Source organism: Anomaloglossus baeobatrachus, chromosome 3, assembly GCF_048569485.1.
Source record: "Anomaloglossus baeobatrachus isolate aAnoBae1 chromosome 3, aAnoBae1.hap1, whole genome shotgun sequence".
NCBI classification, from domain to species: Eukaryota; Metazoa; Chordata; class Amphibia; order Anura; family Aromobatidae; genus Anomaloglossus; species Anomaloglossus baeobatrachus.
Genome location: NC_134355.1, coordinates 704,716,396 through 704,739,544, shown reverse-complemented (window position 1 = coordinate 704,739,544; position 23,149 = coordinate 704,716,396). Strand labels below are relative to the sequence as shown.

The 23,149-nt window shown below is 53.2% G+C and overlaps 1 protein-coding gene across 4 annotated transcripts in view; it reads right to left on the bottom strand.

Moving 5' to 3' along the window:
* Positions 1-23,149, bottom strand: part of GTF3C2 (general transcription factor IIIC subunit 2) — a 101,655-nt gene that overhangs the window by 75,804 nt on the left and 2,702 nt on the right. The window contains exons 3-6 of one of the 4 annotated variants that reach the window (XM_075341398.1): positions 22,818-22,982; positions 21,907-22,071; positions 15,068-15,232; positions 11,663-11,827 (exon numbers count right to left, since the gene is read on the bottom strand). In XM_075341398.1, the coding sequence (XP_075197513.1) occupies positions 11,663-11,827; positions 15,068-15,232; positions 21,907-22,071; positions 22,818-22,982 (660 nt within the window). The remainder of the gene's footprint in view (positions 1-11,662; positions 11,828-15,067; positions 15,233-21,906; positions 22,072-22,817; positions 22,983-23,149) is intronic. The other 3 variants (XM_075341400.1, XM_075341399.1, XM_075341401.1) reach the window with 3 other exon arrangements.

The window sequence follows — 23,149 nt, the reverse complement described above, 5'->3', positions numbered from 1 at the left end:
AGGGGGGGAGAAGAAGGGATAGGGGGGGAGAAGAAGAGAGAGGGGGAAGACGAAGGGAGAGGGGGGAGAAGGGGGGAGAGGGGGGAGAAGAAGGGAGAGGGGGGGAGAAGAAGGGAGAGGGGGGGAGAAGAAGGGAGAGGGGGGGAGAAGAAGGGAGAGGGGGGAGAAGAAGGGAGAGGGGGGGAGAAGAAGGGAGAGGGGGGGAGAAGAAGGGATAGGGGGGGAGAAGAAGAGAGAGGGGGAAGACGAAGGGAGAGGGGGGAGAAGGGGGGAGAGGGGGGAGAAGAAGGGAGAGGGGGGGAGAAGAAGGGAGAGGGGGGGAGAAGAAGGGAGAGGGGGGGAGAAGAAGGGAGAGGGGGGAGAAGAAGGGAGAGGGGGGAGAAGAAGGGAGAGGGGGGAGAAGAAGGGAGAGGGGGGGAAGAAGAAGAGAGAGGGGGAAGAAGAAGGGTGAGGGGGAGAAAGGGAGAGGGGGAGAAAGGGAGAGGGGGAAGAAGAAGGGAGTGGGGGAAGAAGAAGGGAGAGGGGGAGAAGAAGGGAGAGGGGGAAGAAGAAGGGAGAGGGGGAGAAGAAGGGAGAGGGGGAGAAGAAGGGAGAGGGGGAAGAAGAAGGGAGAGGGGGAGAAGAAGGGAGAGGGGGAGAAGAAGGGAGAGGGGGAAGAAGAAGGGAGAGAGGGAAGAAGAAGGGAGAAGAAGGGAGAGGGGGGAGAAGAAGGGAGATGGGGGAGAAGAAGGGAGAGGGGGGAGAAGAAGGGAGAGGGGGGAGAAGAAGGGAGAGGGGGGAGAAGAAGGGAGAGGGAGGGAGAAGAAGGGAGAGGGGGGGAGAAGACGGGAGAGGGGGGGAGAAGACGGGAGAGGGGGGGAGAAGACGGGAGAGGGGGGAGAAGACGGGAGAGGGGGGAGAAGACGGGAGAGGGGGGAGAAGACGGGAGAGGGGGGAGAAGACGGGAGAGGGGGGAGAAGACGGGAGAGGGGGGAGAAGACGGGAGAGGGGGGAGAAGACGGGAGAGGGGGGAGAAGACGGGAGAGGGGGGAGAAGACGGGAGAGGGGGGAGAAGACGGGAGAGGGGGGAGAAGACGGGAGAGGGGGGAGAAGACGGGAGAGGGGGGAGAAGACGGGAGAGGGGGGAGAAGACGGGAGAGGGGGGAGAAGACGGGAGAGGGGGGAGAAGACGGGAGAGGGGGGAGAAGACGGGAGAGGGGGGAGAAGACGGGAGAGGGGGGAGAAGACGGGAGAGGGGGGAGAAGACGGGAGAGGGGGGAGAAGACGGGAGAGGGGGGAGAAGACGGGAGAGGGGGGAGAAGACGGGAGAGGGGGAGAAAGGGAGAGGGGGAGAAAGGGAGAGGGGGAGAAGACGGGAGAGGGGGAGAAGACGGGAGAGGGGGAGAAAGGGAGAGGGGGAGAAAGGGAGAGGGGGAGAAAGGGAGAGGGGGAGAAAGGGAGAAAGGGAGAGGGGGAGAAAGGGAGAGGGGGAGAAAGGGAGAGGGGGAGAAAGGGAGAGGGGGAGAAAGGGAGAGGGGGAGAAAGGGAGAGGGGGAGAAAGGGAGAGGGGGAGAAAGGGAGAGGGGGAGAAAGGGAGAGGGGGAGGAAGGGGGAAGGGAGAAGAAGGAGTGAAAAGAAAAGGAGAAGAGAAATAGGAAGAAGAGAAGGGGAAAGAGAGGAAGGAGGTAAGGGAGAGGGGGAAGAAGACCGGAAAAGGAGTGGATGAAGAAGGGAAGAGTAAGAGAGGAAGGAGGGACTGGAATAGAGAAGAGAAATAGGAAGGAGTAGAGGATGACATTCCGTACAAAACAGGAGGAGGCGTGTAATATATGTTCTAGATCCTTTTTGGAACTATTAATAGGTCTAAATAAAGAGTCTGGAAGTTTTGGAAGTAGAGATTGAATCCATTTGTAGTAAATTAATGGAAGAATTAACGTCAATAAACATGGAAGTCTTTAAGACTGACATTGACAAACAGTTCCTATTGTGAGGAAAAGAAATACAACAGTGCAAAGCAAAATAAAACCGTATGCCACCTCACAAGGAGGTAAGAATGTGATAGTGAAGCCTAAAAAACGTCCTCCACTGAATTTGTTTCCAAACATTGAGCTTTTTGTGAGACTTGTCACTGAGGAATTTCGTAAGATATCGAGTGACATAACCAATGACAACTTAACCAGAAGACAGCAAAATGCCATGCATGTGGTGATAAAACCGGCGGATACAGGGGGTAATGCGGTGGAGTGGCGCTCTTCACTAGACCAAAAAGACCAACTAAGAAACAAGGATTGCTATGGAAGGCTTTCTTACAATCCCACCTCTGTTTTACAGAAACAACTGATCGAAATTGTTGACCAAGCATTTCAAGACAGGATCATCAACAAGGTTACCAGAGATGGCCCGGTTCCATCTCACCCCTGCACCGCATGCTTCTATCTTCTCCACAAAGTACACAAGTGTATGAGGAATCCATCCGACCGCCCTGGTTCCACCTCACCCCCGCACTGCATGCTTCTATCTTCTCCACAAAGTACACAAGTGTATGAGGAATCCATCCGGCCGCCCTGGTTGCACCTCACCCCCGCACTGCATGCTTCTATCTTCTCCACAAAGTACACAAGTGTATGAGGAATCCATCCGGCTGCCCTGGTTCCACCTCACCCCCGCACTGCATGCTTCTATCATCTCCACAAAGTACACAAGTGTATGAGGAATCCATCCGGCCGCCCTGGTTGCACCTCACCCCCGCACTGCATGCTTCTATCTTCTCCACAAAGTACACAAGTGTATGAGGAATCCATCCGGCCGCCCTGGTTCCACCTCACCTCTGCACCGCATGCTTTTATCAACTCCACAAAGTACACAAGTGTATGAGGAATCCATCCGGCTGCCCTGGTTCCACCTCATCCCCGCACCGCATGCTTCTATCATCTCCACAAAGTACATGAGGGTATGAGGAATCCATCTGGCCGCCCTGGTTCCACCTCACCCCCGCACTGCATGCTTCTATCATCTCCACAAAGTACATGAGGGTATGAGGAATCCATCTGGCCGCCCTGGTTCCACCTCACCCCCGCACTGCATGCTTCTATCATCTCCACAAAGTACACGAGGGTATGAGGAATCCATCCGGCCACCCCGATTCCACCTCACCGCATGCATCTATCATCTCCACAAAGTACACAAGTGTATGAGGAATCCATCCGGCCACCCCGATTCCACCTCACCCCCGCACCGCATGCTTCTATCATCTCCACAAAGTACACAAGTGTATAAGGAATCCATCCGGCCGGCCTGGTGCTTCTATCTTCTACCCAAAGTACAGAAATGTATGAGGAATCCACCTGGACACCCCAGTTCCACCTCACCCCTGCACCGCATGCTTCTATCTTCTCCCCAAAGTACACAAATGTATGGAGGAATCCACCCGGATGGCCCGATTCCAACTCAACCCCGGACTGCATGCTTCTATCTTCTCTGCAAAGTACACAAGTGTATGAGGAATCCATCCGGCCACCCAGGGTCCACATCAACCCAGCACCACATGCTTCTATCATCTCCCCAAAGTAAACAAGTGCATGAGGAATACACCCGGACACCCCGGTTCCACCTCACCCCTGCACCGCATGCTTCTATCTTCTCCCCAAGGTACACAAGTGTATGAGGAAGCCACCCGGTCACCCAATGGTTTCACCTCACCCCCGCAAAGCATGCTTCTATCTTCTCTGCAAAGTACACAAATGTATGAGGAATCCACCAGGCCACCCGGTTCCACCTCACCTCCGCACTGCATGCTTCTATCTTCTCCCCAAAGTACACAAGTGTAAGAGGAAGCCACCTGGCCACCCAATGGTTTCAGGTAATGGCAATTAGGAAATATTTAGACTCTTATGTGAAACCTCTGATGGAAACCCTCCCATCTTTTTTGAAGGATGCTGGAGATGTGCTGAGAAAGGTTGATGGCATTGTAATGGAAGAGGACATGTGGCTTCTGACCCCTGATGTTGAGTCCCTCTACACCTCGATTAAACATCATGATGATACAGAGGCGGAGAGGAGATTTCTACCAATGACTGACTTGGATTTTGAAACTATCCAATTTCTCATTTCCCTTCTTGAATTTGCACTTAAACACAACATTTTCATATTCAAGGGAATACTGTTCCAGCAGCTGCAGGGGACCGCAATGGGGGCGGCACATGCCCCATCCCTTGCTAATTTGTTCCTGGGGCTGTGGGAGAGGAGTATCTTTTTTGATAATCAGATACCCATGATTTAGAAAGTCCTGCTGTGGACTCGATTTATCGATGACATTTTTGCCACCTGACAGGGGACTAAGGAAGAATTGGTATCCTTTTGCAAAGAATGAATAAAAACATTGACATCAAAGCTTACAAGTCCATATAGTCAAACGAGCATTGATTTTTTTGGACATCAGGATTTTCAAAGGAGAGAAGGGCTATGTGAATACGGAAGTCAACTCTTTATTACATGCTATATCCTCTCGCCCTCATCCTCTTAAGGACAATATCCCTGGTGTGAACAGTTCTTAAGAACGAGGACGATCTGCTCTAATGACTTGTCCTTTCCCAGACAGGCATATGAATTATCATCAAGATTCGAACAAAGAGGAAACTCGAGAAGAACCAGCACTAAAGGATATAGAAGAGCAAGTCACTCCAGGAGGGAAGATATGCTTAAATCCCAAAACGTAGAAAACCTCAGAACAAGTCAGACTTATCTCTGTGCATAATGGGAAATGGAGAGACATGAGGAGCGACTTATCAAAGTGTTGGCCAATTAATCAGACTGATTCAGTCCCTGCCATTACATATAGGTGAACACAAAATCTCAGAGACCCATTAGTCCTCAGTAACTGTGATATACCATCAGCAAAGAATCTATTTGGTGCCAAAGGTATCAATTGGGGTTTTTTTTCCCCGTGGGAACTCTATTTTGTGCCCAAATACGGTGCGCAGAGAGGCCCTCCTCAAGTGATGGGTGGTAGGAATTAGTACACAGCGCATCCCTTGTAGGACAGAGTGTACACTACCGGTCAGAAGTTTGGGGTCACCAGACAATCTCGTCTTCTCCATGAAAAATCCTACTTTTATTTACAAATGAGCTGCATAATGAGTAGAGAATATCGTCCAGACAGTGACGAGGTCAGGAATAATGATTGTTATGTGAAATAATAATCTTCTCCTCACACTTGGCTTTCAGCACAGATCGCTCCTTTGCACAATTCCAGCTTTGCAGAGCTTTGGCATTGTAGCTGGTAATTTGCGGAGGTAATCTGGAGATATTTCACCCCATGCTTCCCCCCTCCACAAGTTGGATTGTCTTGATGGGCACTTTTTCGTACCATATGGTCACGCTGCACCCACAACAGCTCAATAGGGTTGAGGTCTGGGCCCCTCCATTACAGATAGATACCAGCTGCCGGCTTCTCCCCTAAATACACCGTGTGCAGAATTATTAGGCAAGTTGTATTTTAGAGGGTTTTTTTTATTATTGATCAACAACTATGTTCTCAATCAACCCAAAAGACTCATAAATATGAAATACGAAAGCTTAATATTTTTGGCAGTTGGAGGGGTTAATATTTTTGGCAGTTGGTGGGGTTAATATTTTTGGCAGTTGGAGGGGTTTTTAGATTTGGTATCTTAGGAGGATAATTGTTTGTGCAGTGACTATTACTGTGCAGAATTATTAGGCAACTTAATAAAAACCAAATCTATTCCCCTCTCACTTGTTTATTATCACCAGGAAACCAATATAACTGCACAACATATAGAAATAAACATTTCTGACATAAAAACAAAACCCAAAAAATGAGTGCCCAATATCGCCACCTTTCTTTATGATGACAACAGCCGACCATCCATAGATTCTGTCATTGCTTGATCTGTTTACGCTAAACATTGCGTGCAGCGGCCACCACGGCCCCCAGACTCCACAGCCTCCAGACACCGCAGCCCCCAGACACCGCAGCCTCCAGACACCGCAGCCTCCAGACACCGCAGCCTCCAGACACCGCAGCCTCCAGACACCGCAGCCTCCAGACACCGCAGCCTCCAGACACCGCAGCCTCCAGACACTGTTCCCAGAGGTGGACTGTTTTCCCTCCCTGTAGATCTCACATTTTATGAGGAACCACAGGTTCTCTATGGGGTTCAGATCAGGGGAACAAGGGGGCCATGTCATTATTTTTCCATCTTTTAGACCTTTACTGGCCAGCCACGCTGTGGAGTAGTTGGATGCATGTGATGGAGCATTGTCCTGCATGAAAATCATGTTTTTCTTGAACGATACCGACTTCTTCCTGTACCACTGCTTGAAGAAGTTGTCTTCCAGAAACGGGCAGTAGGTCTGGGACTTGAGCTTCACTCCATCCTCAACCCGAAAAGGTGCTTCAAGTTGATCCCAGCCCATACCAGTGCCCACCTCCAACTTGCTGGTGTCTGAGCCGGAGTGGAGCTCCCTGCCCTTTACTGATCCAGCCTCTGGCCCATCAAGAGTCACTCTCATTTCATCAGTCCATAAAACCTGTGAAGAATCAGTCATCAGATATTTCTTGGCCCAGTCTTGACATTTTATCTTATGTTTCTTGGTCAGAGGTGGTGGTTTTCAGCCTTCCTTACCTTGGCCTGTCCCTGAGTATGGCACACCTTGTGCTTTTTGATACTCCAGTAACGTTGCAGCTCTGAAATATGGCCAAACTGGTGGCAAATGGCATCTTGGCAGCTTCACGCTTGATTTTCCCCAATTCATGGGCAGTTATTTTGTGCCTTTTTTGCCCAACAGTCTTCTTGCGACCCTGTTGGCTATTTGCCAACGCTTGATTGTTCGGTGATCACGCTTCAAAAGTTTGGCAATTTCAAGACTGCTGCATCCCTCTGCAAGACATCTCACAATATGGACTTTTCAGAGCCCGTCAAATCTGTCTTCTGACCCATTTTGCCAAAGGAAATGAAGTTGCCTAATAATTAAGCACACCTTATATAGGGTGTTGATGTCATTACACCGCACCCCTCCTCATTACAGAGATGCACATCACCGGATTTACTTAATTGGTAGTTGGCTCTCAGCCTATACAGCTTGGAGTAGGACGACATGTATAACAAGCATCATGGGATCAAAATACTCATTTGCCTAATAATTCTGCACACAGTGCAGTGCATAATTTGGAGGTGGCTTTGGGTCATTGTCCTGTTGTAGGATGAAATTGGCTCCAATCAAGCGCTGTCCACAGGGTATGGCATGGCGTTGTAAAATGGAGTGATAGCCTTCCTTATTCAAAATCCCTTTTACCTTGTACAAATCTCCCACTTTAACAGCACAAAGCAACCCCAGACCATCACATCAAATCCGCAGATTTTCCAGATAAATCCGCAGGTTTCAGCAAGTACAGACAGTCCCCATGTTACCCTATGGGACATGTGGAGTGCTGTGTCCACGCTGCGGATATGTGCGGCTGCGGAATATGCTGCGGATGTCCCGCAGCCGCACGTAATTGCATGTCAATTCTTTCTGTGGAAATACCTGTGGAAACCTGGGCCCTCCACTATGGAGATAGAGGCCGGGACTTCCGCAGGTAAACCGCATGAATGTTCACAGGTTTACCGCAGATATTTCGCTGTACTAGCGCAGGTAAAAATATCTGCGGATTCTGGGGAGCAGCTGCAGGAAACCTGCGTCCGTACCTGCGATATATCCACAGGTGCGAGCTCCCGTAGGCACAAAGCCTGAGACACAAAATGAGAAAACAAATCCAGAAAATCACCAAGTCTGATTTGGAAGTTTTTGGGTTTTTTTTTGCAAATTCTGGTGGAAAATAAGTATTTCGTCAATAACAAAAGTTCATCTCAATATTTTGTTCTATCCTTTGTTGGCAATGACAGAGGTGACACGTTTTCTGTCTTCACAAGGTTGGCACACACTGTTGGTGGTATGTTGGTCCATTCCTCCGGTTGGCACACACTGTTGGGGGTATGTTGGCCCATTCCTCCGGTTGGCACACACTGTTGGTGGTATGTTGGTCCATTCCTCCGGTTGGCACACACTGTTGGTGGTATGTTGGCCCATTCCTCCGGTTGGCACACACTGTTGGTGGTATGTTGGCCCATTCCTCCGGTTGGCACACACTGTTGGGGGTATCTTGGCCCATTCCTCCGGTTGGTACACACTGTTGGGGGGTATGTTGGCCCCTTCCTCCGGTTGGCACACACTGTTGGTGGTATGTTGGCCCATTCCTCCGGTTGGCACACACTGTTGGGGGTATGTTGGCCCATTCCTCCGGTTGGCACACACTGTTGGTGGTATGTTGGCCCATTCCTCCGGTTGGCACACACTGTTGGGGGTATGTTGGCCCATTCCTCCGGTTGGCGCACACTGTTGGTGGTATGTTGGCCCATTCCTCCGGTTGGCACACACTGTTGGTGGTATGTTGGCCCATTCCACCGGTTGGCACACACTGTTGGGGGTATGTTGGCCCATTCCTCCGGTTGGCGCACACTGTTGGTGGTATGTTGGCCCATTCCTCCGGTTGGCACACACTGTTGGTGGTATGTTGGCCCATTCCACCGGTTGGCACACACTGTTGGGGGTATGTTGGCCCATTCCTCCAGTTGGCACACACTGTTGGTGGTATGTTGGCCCATTCCTCCGGTTGGCGCACACTGTTGGTGGTATGTTGGCCCATTCCTCCGGTTGGCACACACTGTTGGTGGTATGTTGGCCCATTCCACCGGTTGGCACACACTGTTGGGGGTATGTTGGCCCATTCCTCCAGTTGGCACACACTGTTGGTGGTATGTTGGCCCATTCCTCCGGTTGGCGCACACTGTTGGTGGTATGTTGGCCCATTCCTCCGGTTGGCACACACTGTTGGTGGTATGTTGGCCCATTCCTCCGGTTGGCGCACACTGTTGGTGGTATGTTGGCCCATTCCACCGGTTGGCGCACACTGTTGGGGGTATGTTGGCCCCTTCCTCCGGTTGGCGCACACTGTTGGTGGTATGTTGGCCCATTCCTCCGGTTGGCACACACTGTTGGTGGTATATTGGCCCATTCCACCGGTTGGCACACACTGTTGGTGGTATGTTGGCCCATTCCACCGGTTGGCACACACTGTTGGTGGTATGTTGGCCCATTACACCGGTTGGCACACAATGTTGGTGGTATGTTGGCCCATTCCTCCGGTTGGCGTACACTGTTGGCGGTTTGTTGGCACTCACTGTTGGTGGTATGTTGGCCCATTCCTCCGGTTGGCACACACTGTTGGTTTTATGTTGGCCCATTCCTCCGGTTGGCACACACTGTTGGTGGTATGTTGGCACACACTGTTGGTGGTATGTTGCCCATTCCTCCATGCAGATCTCCTCTAGTGCAGTGATGTTTTGGGCCTGTCGCTGCACAACACAGACTTTCACCTCCCTCCAAAGGTTTTCTATGGGGTTGAGATCTGGAGACTGTCTAGGCCACTCCAGGACCATCATGTGCTTCTTATGAAGCCGCTCCTTCGTTGCCCTGGAGGTGTGCTTGGGATCATTATCATGCTGAAAGACCCAGCCACGTTTCATCTTCCATGCCCTTGCTGATGGAAGGAGGTTTGCACTCAAAATTTCACGATACCTGGCTCCATTCATTCTTTCCTGTACACGGATCATCATCCTGGTCTCTTTGCAGAGAAACAGCCCCAAAGCATGATGTTGCCACCCCCATGCTTCACAGTAGGTATGATGTTCTTCGAATGCAACTCAGCATTCTGTCTCCTCCAAACATGACGAGTTGTGTTTCTACCAAACAGTTCTACTTTGGTTTCATCATACCATGTGACATTCTCCCAACACTCTTCTGGATAATCCAAATGCTCTCTAGAAAGTTTCAGACGGGCCCGGACATGTACTGGCTTAAGCAGGGGAACACGTCTGACACTGCAGGATCTGAGTCCCTGGCGGTGTAGTGTGTTACTGATGGTAGCCTTTGTTACGGTGGTCCCACCTCTATGCAGGTCATTCACTAGGTCCCCTCGTCTGGTTCTGGGATTTTTGCTCACTGTTCTTGTGATCATTTTGACCCCACGGGGTGAGATCTTGCGTGGAGCCCCAGATTGAGGAAGATTATCAGTGATCTTGTATGTCTTCCATTTTATTATTATTGCTCCCACAGTTGGTGTCATCACACCAAGCTGCTTGCCTATTGCAGATTCAGTCTTCCCAGCCTGGTGCAGGGCTACAAATTTGTTTCTGGTGTCCTTCCATCTCTTTGGTCTTCACAATAGTGGAGTTTGGAGTATGAGTGTTTGAGGTTGTGGACAGGTGTCTTTTATACTGATAACAAGTTCAAACAGCAGGTGCCATTACTACAGGTAATGAGCGGAGGACAGAGGAGCCTCTTACAGAAGAAGTTATAGGTCTGTGAGAGACAGAAATTTTGCATGTTTTTAGGTGACTAAATACTTATTTTCCACCAGAATTTGCAAAACAAATCTTCCAAATCAGACGCGGTGATTTTCTGGATTTTCTCATTGTGTCTCTCCTAGTTGTGGTCACCTCTGACGTCAATTACAGGCAAATCTCATCTTTATAAGGGGGAGAACGTGCACAATGGGGGGCTGAATAGATACTTGTTTTCCCCACTGTATATGTATATATGTGTGCATATGTATATTTATGTTTATATATTTTATGTGTATATATAGACATGCAATTTTTGCACATGTTTTGATTGACTATGCTACTTTTCATCCCTCATGCACTTTTTTCATTCATGCTGCATATTGCACATTTCTCTGTATTGTAACCCATATATTTAACCCCTTACTCCATTATTTATGAATTGTCAGACTTACATTAACACTACACTAACAGTACACATTTTACAGACACTTTGCTGTACACTTCTTTACATACAATATTTTATATATTGTTAGTATTCTCACTCTATGCACTCTGTGCTGTATATTGCACTTTCTTTCTATTTCAATCAATGTATTTATCCCCTTATTCCATGTGGGCAATCTTTCTCTTGTTCTTTTTCTGCTGGCTGTATATACTTGTGCAATCTTTTGCTATTGTAGGTTGTTTACTCCTTCTCTGCCTTTGCTAAATACTGTGTCTATGGAAGACATTAATTCAAGCCACTCCTCCCCTTTGAAGAAACTAATACGAAACGCGCGTCGGGGTCTGGTCCTGGCACCCCTGGGCTGTTTATTACACTGTGGTCAGTTTATTTCGTTTGTTTGTGGTATCCACTTGGGTTTTGTATATTTAGTTATTTATTAAATAACTTATGTACTTATATGATCTTATACTGCCATCTTACAACTTTAGTCATCTTTTTACATTTCATAAGTGTTATTTCTTTCAGCACTAATTGTGTGGTACGCTAAGGATTACTTTGACCTCAGTTTACTATTTATATTCATGGTTGTACACTGCTACCATCTAGAGGAGGAACATAGTAATTACTTTTCCAGATACTTATTTGGGGGTTCCGTTATTTACATACAGTCCAGGATTGTGCCCTTTATTCTGTGTCTTCTTGTATTTTATTAAAAAAAAAATAAAAAAATTTAAACTAATAAAATTACTATCTGTTCAAATTAAAGTTTATTTCACTTCACTTTCTGGGGGATTTGTATATTTTGGAAGTGATTTGTTAATATTTTGGTATTTACTGTTCTCCACGAGAGTTGGGGCCTCCAGCTCCTGAGCCGCCTTGATGAGCAGCAGCTCGGCTTTAGACCTGCGGCCTCGCTTCTGTGGCACCTTCACAGGCGTTTGTTGGAGGAGAAAGTCTTCAGAAGCCAAAGATTTATCCACAGGGTCCAATGGAGGAGGGTCTGAAAATAAAATACAGGAGAGCATCATAACTAGAAAGAGGAAGAGGGAGGCGGAAGAGGGAGGCGGAAGAGAGAAGAGGAAGACCAGGGGGGGGGGAGAAAGGAAGGAGGGATTGGAAAGGGAGAGGAGGAAGGAGGGATTGGAAAGGGAGAGGAGGAAGGCGAGGGGGGAAAGGGAGAGGAGGAAGGCGAGGGGGGAAAGGGAGAGGAGGAAGGCGAGGGGGGAAAGGGAGAGGAGGAAGACAAGAGGGGAAAGGGAGAGGAGGAAGACGAGAGGGGAAAGGGAGAGGAGGAAGACGGGAGGGGAAAGGGAGAGGAGGAAGGCGAGGGGGGAAAGGGAGAGGAGGAAGGCGAGGGGGGAAAGGGAGAGGAGGAAGACGGGAGGGGAAAGGGAGAGGAGGAAGACGAGAGGGGAAAGGGAGAGGAGGAAGACGAGAGGGGAAAGGGAGAGGAGGAAGACGAGAGGGGAAAGGGAGAGGAGGAAGACGGGAGGGGAAAGGGAGAGGAGGAAGACGGGAGGGGAAAGGGAGAGGAGGAAGACGGGAGGGGAAAGGGAGAGGAGGAAGACGGGAGGGGAAAGTGAGAGGAGGAAGACGAGAGGGGAAAGGGAGAGGAGGAAGACGAGAGGGGAAAGGGAGAGGAGGAAGACGAGAGGGGAAAGGGAGAGGAGGAAGGCGAGGGGGGAAAGGGAGAGGAGGAAGGCGAGGGGGGAAAGGGAGAGGAGGAAGGCGAGGGGGGAAAGGGAGAGGAGGAAGACGGGAGGGGAAAGGGAGAGGAGGAAGACGGGAGGGGAAAGGGAGAGGAGGAAGACGGGAGGGGAAAGGGAGAGGAGGAAGACGGGAGGGGAAAGGGAGAGGAGGAAGACGAGAGAGGTAAGAAAGGAAGGAGGGATTGGAAAGGGAGAGAAGGAAAATGGGAGGGGAAAGTGAGAGGAGAAAGACTAGGGGGGAAAGGGAGAGGAGGAAGAAGGGAGGGGAAAGTGGGAGGGGAAAGTGAGAGGAGGAAGAAGGGAGGGGAAAGGGAGAGGAGGAAGAAGGGAGGGGAAAGGGAGAGGAGGAAGAAGGGAGGGGAAAGGGAGAGGAGGAAGAGGGGAGGGGAAAGGGAGAGGAGAAAGAAGGGAGGGGAAAGGGAGAGGAGGAAGAAGGGAGGGGAAAGGGAGAGGAGGAAGAAGGGAGGGGAAAGGGAGAGGAGGAAGAAGGGAGGGGAAAGGGAGAGGAGGAAGAAGGGAGGGGAAAGGGAGAGGAGGAAGAGGGGAGGGGAAAGGGAGAGGAGAAAGAAGGGAGGGGAAAGGGAGAGGAGGAAGAAGGGAGGGGAAAGGGACAGGAGGAAGAAGGGAGGGGAAAGGGAGAGGAGGAAGAAGGGAGGGGAAAGGGAGAGGAGGAAGACGGGAGGGGAAAGGGAGAGGAGGAAGACGGGAGGGGAAAGGGAGAGGAGGAAGACGAGAGGGGGAAAGGGAGAGGAGCAAGACGAGGGGGGAAAGGGAGAGGAGGAAGGCGAGGGGGGAAAGGGAGAGGAGGAAGGCGAGGGGGGAAAGGGAGAGGAGGAAGGCGAGGGGGGAAAGGGAGAGGAGAAAGACGGGAGGGGAAAGGGAGAGGAGGAAGACGGGAGGGGAAAGGGAGAGGAGGAAGACGGGAGGGGAAAGGGAGAGGAGGAAGACGGGAGGGGAAAGGGAGAGGAGGAAGACGAGAGAGGTAAGAAAGGAAGGAGGGATTGGAAAGGGAGAGAAGGAAAATGGGAGGGGAAAGTGAGAGGAGAAAGACTAGGGGGGAAAGGGAGAGGAGGAAGAAGGGAGGGGAAAGTGGGAGGGGAAAGTGAGAGGAGGAAGAAGGGAGGGGAAAGGGAGAGGAGGAAGAAGGGAGGGGAAAGGGAGAGGAGGAAGAAGGGAGGGGAAAGGGAGAGGAGGAAGAAGGGAGGGGAAAGGGAGAGGAGGAAGAGGGGAGGGGAAAGGGAGAGGAGAAAGAGGGGAGGGGAAAGGGAGAGGAGAAAGAAGGGAGGGGAAAGGGAGAGGAGGAAGAAGGGAGAGGAAAGGGACAGGAGGAAGAAGGGAGGGGAAAGGGAGAGGAGGAAGAAGGGAGGGGAAAGGGAGAGGAGAAAGAAGGGAGGGGAAAGGGAGAGGAGAAAGAAGGGAGGGGAAAGGGAGAGGAGGAAGAAGGGAGGGGAAAGGGAGAGGAGGAAGAAGGGAGGGGAAAGGGAGAGGAGGAAGAAGGGAGGGGAAAGGGAGAGGAGGAAGACGGGAGGGGAAAGGGAGAGGAGGAAGACGGGAGGGGAAAGGGAGAGGAGGAAGACGAGAGGGGAAAGGGAGAGGAGGAAGACGAGAGGGGAAAGGGAGAGGAGGAAGACGAGAGGGGAAAGGGAGAGGAGGAAGACGAGAGGGGAAAGGGAGAGGAGCAAGACGAGAGGGGAAAGGGAGAGGAGGAAGAAGGGAGGGGAAAGGGAGAGGAGGAAGGCGAGGGGGGAAAGGGAGAGGAGGAAGAAGGGAGGGGAAAGGGAGAGGAGAAGACGAGAGGGGAAAGGGAGAGGAGGAAGACGAGAGGGGAAAGGGAGAGGAGGAAGACGGGAAGGGAAAGGGAGAGGAGGAAGACGGGAGGGGAAAGGGAGAGGAGGAAGACGGGAGGGGAAAGGGAGAGGAGGAAGACGTGAGGGGAAAGGGAGAGGAGGAAGACGGGAGGGGAAAGGGAGAGGAGGAAGACGAGAGAGGTAAGAAAGGAAGGAGGGATTGGAAAGGGAGAGAAGGAAAATGGGAGGGGAAAGTGAGAGGAGAAAGACGAGGGGGGAAAGGGAGAGGAGGAAGAAGGGAGGGGAAAGTGGGAGGGGAAAGTGAGAGGAGGAAGAAGGGAGGGGAAAGGGAGAGAAGGAAGAAGGGAGGGGAAAGGGAGAGGAGGAAGAAGGGAGGGGAAAGGGAGAGGAGGAAGACGAGGGGGGAAAGGGAGAGGAGGAAGAAGGGAGGGGAAAGGGAGAGGAGGAAGACGAGAGGGGAAAGGGAGAGGAGGAAGACGAGAGGGGAAAGGGAGAGGAGGAAGACGAGAGGGGAAAGGGAGAGGAGGAAGAAGGGAGGGGAAAGAGAGAGGAGGAAGAAGGGAGGGGAAAGAGAGAGGAGGAAGAAGGGAGGGGAAAGGGAGAGGAGGAATAAGGGAGGGGAAAGGGAGAGGAGGAATAAGGGAGGGGAAAGGGAGAGGAGGAATAAGGGAGGGGAAAGGGAGAGGAAGTGATTTGCTAATATAGTGGCATTTTGGTATTTACTGTTCTCCACGTGAGTTGGGGCCTCCAGCTCCTGAGCCGCCTTGATCAGCAGCAGCTCGGCTTTAGACTTGCGGCCTCGCTTCTGTGGCACCTTCACAGGCGTTTGCTGGAGGAGAAAGTCTTCAGAGGCCAAAGATTTATCCACAGGGTCCAACGGAGGAGGGTCTGAAAATAAAATACAGGAGAGCATCATAACTAGAAAGAGGAAGAGGGAGGGGAAAGGGAGAGGAGTAAGAAGGCAGTGGAAAGTGAGAAGAGGAAGACGGAAGGGGAAAGAGAAGAGGAAGACGAGAGGGGAAAGAAAGGAAGGAGGGATTGGAAAGGGAGAGGAGGAAGAAGGGAAGCGGAAGAGAGAAGAGGAAGACGAGGGGGGAAAGAAAGGAAGGAGGGATTGGAAAGGGAGAGCAGGAAGGACGGATTAGAAAGGGAGAGGAGGAAGATGGGAGGGGAAAGGGAGAGGAGGAAGACGAGGGGGGAAAGAAAGGAAGGAGGGATTGGAAAGGGAGAGAAGAAAGATGGGAGGGGAGAGGGAGAGGAGGAAGAAGGGAGGGGAAAGGGAGAGGAGGAAGAAGGGAGGGGAAAGGGAGAGGAGGAAGAAGGGAGGGGAAAGGGAGAGGAGGAAGATGGGAGGGGAAAGGGAGAGGAGGAAGACGAGAGGGAAAAGAAAGGAAGGAGGGATTAGAAAGGGAGAGAAGAAAGATGGGAGGGGAGAGGGAGAGGAGGAAGACGAGGGGGAAAAGAAAGGAAGGAGGGATTAGAATGGAAGAGAACGAAGATGGAAGGGGAAAGGGAGAGGAGGAAGATGGGAAAGGGAAGGGAGCGGAGGAAGACGAGGGGGGGGAAGAAAGGAAGGAGGGCGGGATTGGAGAAGGAGAGGAGGAAGACGAGGGGGGAAAGAAAGGAAGGAGGGCGGGATTGGAGAAGGAGAGGAGGAAGATGGGAGGGGAGAGGGAGAGGAGGAAGATGGGAGGGGAGAGGGAGAGGAGGAAGACGAGGGGGGAAAGAAAGGAAGGAGGGCGGGATTGGAGAAGGAGAGGAGGAAGATGGGAGGGGAGAGGGAGAGGAGGAAGACGAGGGGGGAAAGAAAGGAAGGAGGGATTGGAAAGGGAGAGAAGGAAGAAGGGATTGGAAAGGGAGAGGAGGAAGACGGGAGGGGAAAGGGAGAGAAGGAAGACGGGAGGGGAAAGGGAGAGAAGTAAGACGGGAGGGGAAAGGGAGAGAAGGAAGACGGGAGGGGAAAGGGAGAGAAGTAAGACGGGAGGAGAAAGGGAGAGAAGGAAGACGGGAGGAGAAAGGGAGAGAAGGAAGACGGGAGGGGAAAGGGAGAGAAGGAAGACGGGAGGGGAAAGGGAGAGGAGGAAGAAGGGGGGGAAGGGAGAGGAGGAAGAAGGGAGGGGAAAGGGAGAGGAGGAAGAAGGGAGGGGAAAGGGAGAGGAGGAAGAAGGGAGGGGAAAGGGAGAGGAGGAAGAAGGGAGGGGAAAGGGAGAGGAGGAAGAAGGGAGGGGAAAGGGAGAGGAGGAAGAAGGGAGGGGAAAGGGAGAGGAGGAAGAAGGGAGGGGAAAGGGAGAGGAGGAAGAAGGGAGGGGAAAGGGAGAGGAGGAAGAAGGGAGGGGAAAGGGAGAGGAGGAAGAAGGGAGGGGAAAGGGAGAGGAGGAAGACGGGAGGGGAAAGGGAGAGGAGGAAGAAGGGAGGGGAAAGGGAGAGGAGGAAGACGGGAGGGGAAAGGGAGAGGAGGAAGACGAGAGGGGAAAGGGAGAGGAGGAAGACGAGAGGGGAAAGGGAGAGGAGGAAGACGAGAGGGGAAAGGGAGAGGAGGAAGACGAGAGGGGAAAGGGAGAGGAGGAAGAAGGGAGGGGAAAGGGGAAAGGGAGAGGAAAGGGGAAAGGGAGAGGAAAGGGGAAAGGGAGAGGAGGAAGAAGGGAGGGGAAAGGGAGAGGAGGAAGAAGGGAGGGGAAAGGGAGAGGAGGAAGAAGGGAGGGGAAAGGGAGAGGAGGAAGAAGGGAGGGGAAAGGGAGAGGAGGAAGATGGGAGGGGAAAGGGAGAGGAGGAAGACGAGAGGGAAAAGAAAGGAAGGAGGGATTAGAAAGGGAGAGAACGAAGATGGAAGGGGAAAGGGAGAGGAGGAAGATGGGAAAGGGAAGGGAGCGGAGGAAGACGAGGGGGGGGAAGAAAGGAAGGAGGGCGGGATTGGAGAAGGAGAGGAGGAAGATGGGAGGGGAGAGGGAGAGGAGGAAGACGAGGGGGGAAAGAAAGGAAGGAGGGCGGGATTGGAGAAGGAGAGGAGGAAGATGGGAGGGGAGAGGGAGAGGAGGAAGATGGGAGGGGAGAGGGAGAGGAGGAAGACGAGGGGGGAAAGAAAGGAAGGAGGGCGGGATTGGAGAAGGAGAGGAGGAAGATGGGAGGGGAGAGGGAGAGGAGGAAGACGAGGGGGGAAAGAAAGGAAGGAGGGATTGGAAAGGGAGAGAAGGAAGAAGGGATTGGAAAGGGAGAGGAGGAAGACGGGAGGGGAAAGGGAGAGAAGGAAGACGGGAGGGGAAAGGGAGAGAAGTAAGACGGGAGGGGAAAGGGAGAGAAGGAAGACGGGAGGGGAAAGGGAGAGAAGGAAGACGGGAGGAGAAAGGGAGAGAAGGAAGACGGGAGGAGAAAGGGAGAGAAGGAAGACGGGAGGGGAAAGGGAGAGAAGGAAGACGGGAGGGGAAAGGGAGAGGAGGAAGAAGGGGGGGAAGGGAGAGGAGGAAGAAGGGAGGGGAAAGGGAGAGGAGGAAGAAGGGAGGGGAAAGGGAGAGGAGGAAGAAGGGAGGGGAAAGGGAGAGGAGGAAGAAGGGAGGGGAAAGGGAGAGGAGGAAGAAGGGAGGGGAAAGGGAGAGGAGGAAGAAGGGAGGGGAAAGGGAGAGGAGGAAGACGGGAGGGGAAAGGGAGAGGAGGAAGACGAGAGGGGAAAGGGAGAGGAGGAAGACGAGAGGGGAAAGGGAGAGGAGGAAGACGAGAGGGGAAAGGGAGAGGAGGAAGACGAGAGGGGAAAGGGAGAGGAGGAAGAAGGGAGGGGAAAGGGAGAGGAGGAAGAAGGGAGGGGAAAGGGGAAAGGGAGAGGAGGAAGAAGGGAGGGGAAAGGGAGAGGAGGAAGAAGGGAGGGGAAAGGGAGAGGAGGAAGAAGGGAGGGGAAAGGGAGAGGAGGAAGAAGGGAGGGGAAAGGGAGAGGAGGAAGAAGGGAGGGGAAAGGGAGAGGAGGAAGAAGGGAGGGGAAAGGGAGAGGAGGAAGAAGGGAGGGGAAAGGGAGAGGAGGAAGAAGGGAGGGGAAAGGGAGAGGAGGAAGAAGGGAGGGGAAAGGGAGAGGAGGAAGAAGGGAGGGGAAAGGGAGAGGAGGAAGAAGGGAGGGGAAAGGGAGAGGAGGAAGAAGGGAGGGGAAAGGGAGAGGAGGAAGAAGGGAGGGGAAAGGGAGAGGAGGAAGAAGGGAGGGGAAAGGGAGAGGAGGAAGAAGGGAGGGGAAAGGGAGAGGAGGAAGACGGGAGGGGAAAGGGAGAGGAGGAAGAAGGGAGGGGAAAGGGAGAGGAGGAAGAAGGGAGGGGAAAGGGAGAGGAGGAAGACGGGAGGGGAAAGGGAGAGGAGGAAGAAGGGAGGGGAAAGGGAGAGAAGGAAGACGGGAGGGGAAAGGGAGAGGAGGAAGACGAGAGGGGAAAGGGAGAGGAGGAAGACGAGAGGGGAAAGGGAGAGGAGGAAGACGAGAGGGGAAAGGGAGAGGAGGAAGACGAGAGGGGAAAGGGAGAGGAGGAAGAAGGGAGGGGAAAGGGGAAAGGGAGAGGAGGAAGAAGGGAGGGGAAAGGGAGAGGAGGAAGAAGGGAGGGGAAAGGGAGAGGAGGAAGAAGGGAGGGGAAAGGGAGAGGAGGAAGAAGGGAGGGGAAAGGGAGAGGAGGAAGAAGGGAGGGGAAAGGGAGAGGAAGAAGAAGGGAGGGGAAAGGGAGAGGAGGAAGAAGGGAGGGGAAAGGGAGAGGAGGAAGAAGGGAGGGGAAAGGGAGAGGAGGAAGAAGGGAGGGGAAAGGGAGAGGAGGAAGAAGGGAGGGGAAAGGGAGAGGAGGAAGACGAGGGGGGAAAGGGAGAAGGGAGGGGAAAGGGAGAGGAGGAAGACGAGAGGGGAAAGGGAGAGGAGGAAGAAGGGAGGGGAAAGGGGAAAGGGAGAGGAGGAAGATGGAAGGGGAAAGGGAGAGGAGGAAGATGGGAAAGGGAAGGGAGCGGAGGAAGACGAGGGGGGGGAAGAAAGGAAGGAGGGCGGGATTGGAGAAGGAGAGGAGGAAGATGGGAGGGGAGAGGGAGAGGAGGAAGACGAGGGGGGAAAGAAAGGAAGGAGGGCGGGATTGGAGAAGGAGAGGAGGAAGATGGGAGGGGAGAGGGAGAGGAGGAAGATGGGAGGGGAGAGGGAGAGGAGGAAGACGAGGGGGGAAAGAAAGGAAGGAGGGCGGGATTGGAGAAGGAGAGGAGGAAGATGGGAGGGGAGAGGGAGAGGAGGAAGACGAGGGGGGAAAGAAAGGAAGGAGGGATTGGAAAGGGAGAGAAGGAAGAAGGGATTGGAAAGGGAGAGGAGGAAGACGGGAGGGGAAAGGGAGAGAAGGAAGACGGGAGGGGAAAGGGAGAGAAGTAAGACGGGAGGGGAAAGGGAGAGAAGGAAGACGGGAGGGGAAAGGGAGAGAAGGAAGACGGGAGGAGAAAGGGAGAGAAGGAAGACGGGAGGAGAAAGGGAGAGAAGGAAGACGGGAGGGGAAAGGGAGAGAAGGAAGACGGGAGGGGAAAGGGAGAGGAGGAAGAAGGGGGGGAAGGGAGAGGAGGAAGAAGGGAGGGGAAAGGGAGAGGAGGAAGAAGGGAGGGGAAAGGGAGAGGAGGAAGAAGGGAGGGGAAAGGGAGAGGAGGAAGAAGGGAGGGGAAAGGGAGAGGAGGAAGAAGGGAGGGGAAAGGGAGAGGAGGAAGAAGGGAGGGGAAAGGGAGAGGAGGAAGAAGGGAGGGGAAAGGGAGAGGAGGAAGAAGGGAGGGGAAAGGGAGAGGAGGAAGAAGGGAGGGGAAAGGGAGAGGAGGAAGAAGGGAGGGGAAAGGGAGAGGAGGAAGACGGGAGGGGAAAGGGAGAGGAGGAAGAAGGGAGGGGAAAGGGAGAGAAGGAAGACGGGAGGGGAAAGGGAGAGGAGGAAGACGAGAGGGGAAAGGGAGAGGAGGAAGACGAGAGGGGAAAGGGAGAGGAGGAAGACGAGAGGGGAAAGGGAGAGGAGGAAGACGAGAGGGGAAAGGGAGAGGAGGAAGAAGGGAGGGGAAAGGGGAAAGGGAGAGGAGGAAGAAGGGAGGGGAAAGGGAGAGGAGGAAGAAGGGAGGGGAAAGGGAGAGGAGGAAGAAGGGAGGGGAAAGGGAGAGGAGGAAGAAGGGAGGGGAAAGGGAGAGGAGGAAGAAGGGAGGGGAAAGGGAGAGGAGGAAGAAGGGAGGGGAAAGGGAGAGGAGGAAGAAGGGAGGGGAAAGGGAGAGGAGGAAGAAGGGAGGGGAAAGGGAGAGGAGGAAGAAGGGAGGGGAAAGGGAGAGGAGGAAGAAGGGAGGGGAAAGGGAGAGGAGGAAGAAGGGAGGGGAAAGGGAGAGGAGGAAGACGAGGGGGGAAAGGGAGAAGGGAGGGGAAAGGGAGAGGAGGAAGAAGGGAGGGGAAAGGGGAAAGGGAGAGGAGGAAGACGGGAGGGGAAAGGGAGAGGAGGAAGACGGGAGGGGAAAGGGAGAGGAGGAAGAAGGGAGGGGAAAGGGAGAGGAGGAAGAAGGGAGGGGAAAGGGAGAGGAGGAAGAAGGGAGGGGAAAGGGAGAGGAGGAAGAAGGGAGGGGAAAGGGAGAGGAGGAAGACGAGGGGGGAAAGGGAGAAGGGAGGGGAAAGGGAGAGGAGGAAGACGAGAGGGGAAAGGGAGAGGAGGAAGAAGGGAGGGGAAAGGGGAAAGGGAGAGGAGGAAGACGGGAGGGGAAAGGGAGAGGAGGAAGACGAGAGGGGAAAGGGAGAGGAGGAAGACGAGAGGGGAAAGGGAGAGGAGGAAGACGAGAGGGGAAAGGGAGAGGAGGAAGACGAGAGGGGAAAGGGAGAGGAGGAAGACGAGAGGGGAAAGGGAGAGGAGGAAGACGAGAGGGGAAAGGGAGAGGAGGAAGACGAGAGGGGAAAGGGAGAGGAGGAAGAAGGGAGGGGAAAGGGGAAAGGGAGAGGAGGAAGAAGGGAGGGGAAAGGGAGAGGAGGAAGAAGGGAGGGGAAAGGGAGAGGAGGAAGACGGGAGGGGAAAGGGAGAGGAGGAAGACGGGAGGGGAAAGGGAGAGGAGGAAGACGGGAGGGGAAAGGGAGAGGAGGAAGACGGGAGGGGAAAGGGAGAGGAGGAAGATGAGAGAGGCAAGAAAGGAAGGAGGGATTGGAAAGGGAGAGAAGGAAAATGGGAGGGGAAAGTGAGAGGAGAAAGACGAGGGGGGAAAGGGAGAGGAGGAAGAAGGGAGGGGAAAGTGGGAGGGGAAAGTGAGAGGAGGAAGAAGGGAGGGGAAAGGGAGAGGAGGAAGAAGGGAGGGGAAAGGGAGAGGAGGAAGAAGGGAGGGGAAAGGGAGAGGAGGAAGAAGGGAGGGGAAAGGGAGAGGAGGAAGAAGGGAGGGGAAAGGGAGAGGAGGAAGAAGGGAGGGGAAAGGGAGAGGAGGAAGAAGGGAGGGGAAAGGGAGAGGAGGAAGAAGGGAGGGGAAAGGGAGAGGAGGAAGAAGGGAGGGGAAAGGGAGAGGAGGAAGAAGGGAGGGGAAAGGGAGAGGAGGAAGAAGGGGGGAAAGGGAGAGGAAGTGATTTGTTAATATAGTGGCATTTTGGTATTTACTGTTCTCCACGTGAGTTGCGGCCTCCAGCTCCTGAGCCGCCTTGATCAGCAGCAGCTCGGCTTTAGACCTGCGGCCTCGCTTCTGTGGCATCTTCACAGGCGTTTGTTGGAAGAGAAAGTCTTCAGAGGCCAAAGATTTATCCAGAGGGTCCAACGGAGGAGGGTCTGAAAATAAAATACAGGAGGAAAGCATCATAACTAGAAAGAGGGAAAAGGTGGGAAAAGGAAAGGAGAAGAGAAATAGGAAGAAGAGACGGGGGATGCGGAGAAGAGGAAGACGAGGGGGGGAAGAAAGGAAGGAGGGAGTGGAAAGGGAGAGGAGGAAGAAGGGAGGGCAAAGGGAGAGGAGGAAGAAAGGAGGGCAAAGGGAGAGGAGGAAGAAAGGAGGGCAAGGGGAGATGAGGAAGAAAGGAGGGCAAAGGAAGAGGAGGAAGAAAGGAGGGCAAAGGAAGAGGAGGAAGAAAGGAGGGCAAAGGGAGAGGAGGAAGAAAGGAGGGCAAAGGGAGAGGAGGCAGAAAGGAGGGCAAAGGGAGAGGAGGCAGAAAGGAGGGCAAAGGGAGAGGAGGCAGAAAGGAAGGCAAAGGGAGAGGAGGCAGAAAGGAAGGCAAAGGAAGAGGAGGCAGAAAAGAGGGCAAAGGAAGAGGAGGCAGAAAAGAGGGCAAAGGAAGAGGAGGCAGAAAGGAGGGCAAAGGAAGAGGAGGGAGAAAGGAGGGCAAAGGAAGAGGAGGCAGAAAGGAGGGCAAAGGAAGAGGAGGCAGAAAGGAGGGCAAAGGAAGAGGAGGCAGAAAGGAGGGCAAAGGAAGAGGAGGAAGAAGGGAAGAAAAAGGAAGGGGAGGAAGAAGGGAGAGGAGGAAGAAGGGGGGAAAGGGAGAGGAAGTGATTTGTTAATATAGTGGCATTTTGGTATTTACTGTTCTCCACGTGAGTTGGGGCCTCCAGCTCCTGAGCCGCCTTGATCAGCAGCAGCTCTGCTTTAGACTTGCGGCCTCGCTTCTGTGGGACCTTCACAGGCATTTTCTGGAGGAGAAAGTCTTCGGAGGACAAAGATTTATCAACAGAGTCCAATGGAGGAGTGTCTGAAAATAAAATACAGGAGAGCATCATAACTAGAAAGAGGAAGAGGGAGGGGAAAGGGAGAGGAGTAAGAAAGGATGGCAAAAGGAGATGAGGAAGGAGGGGAAAGGGAGAGGAGGAATAAGGGAGGGCAAAGAGAGAGGAGAAAGAATGAAGGGCAAAGGGAGGG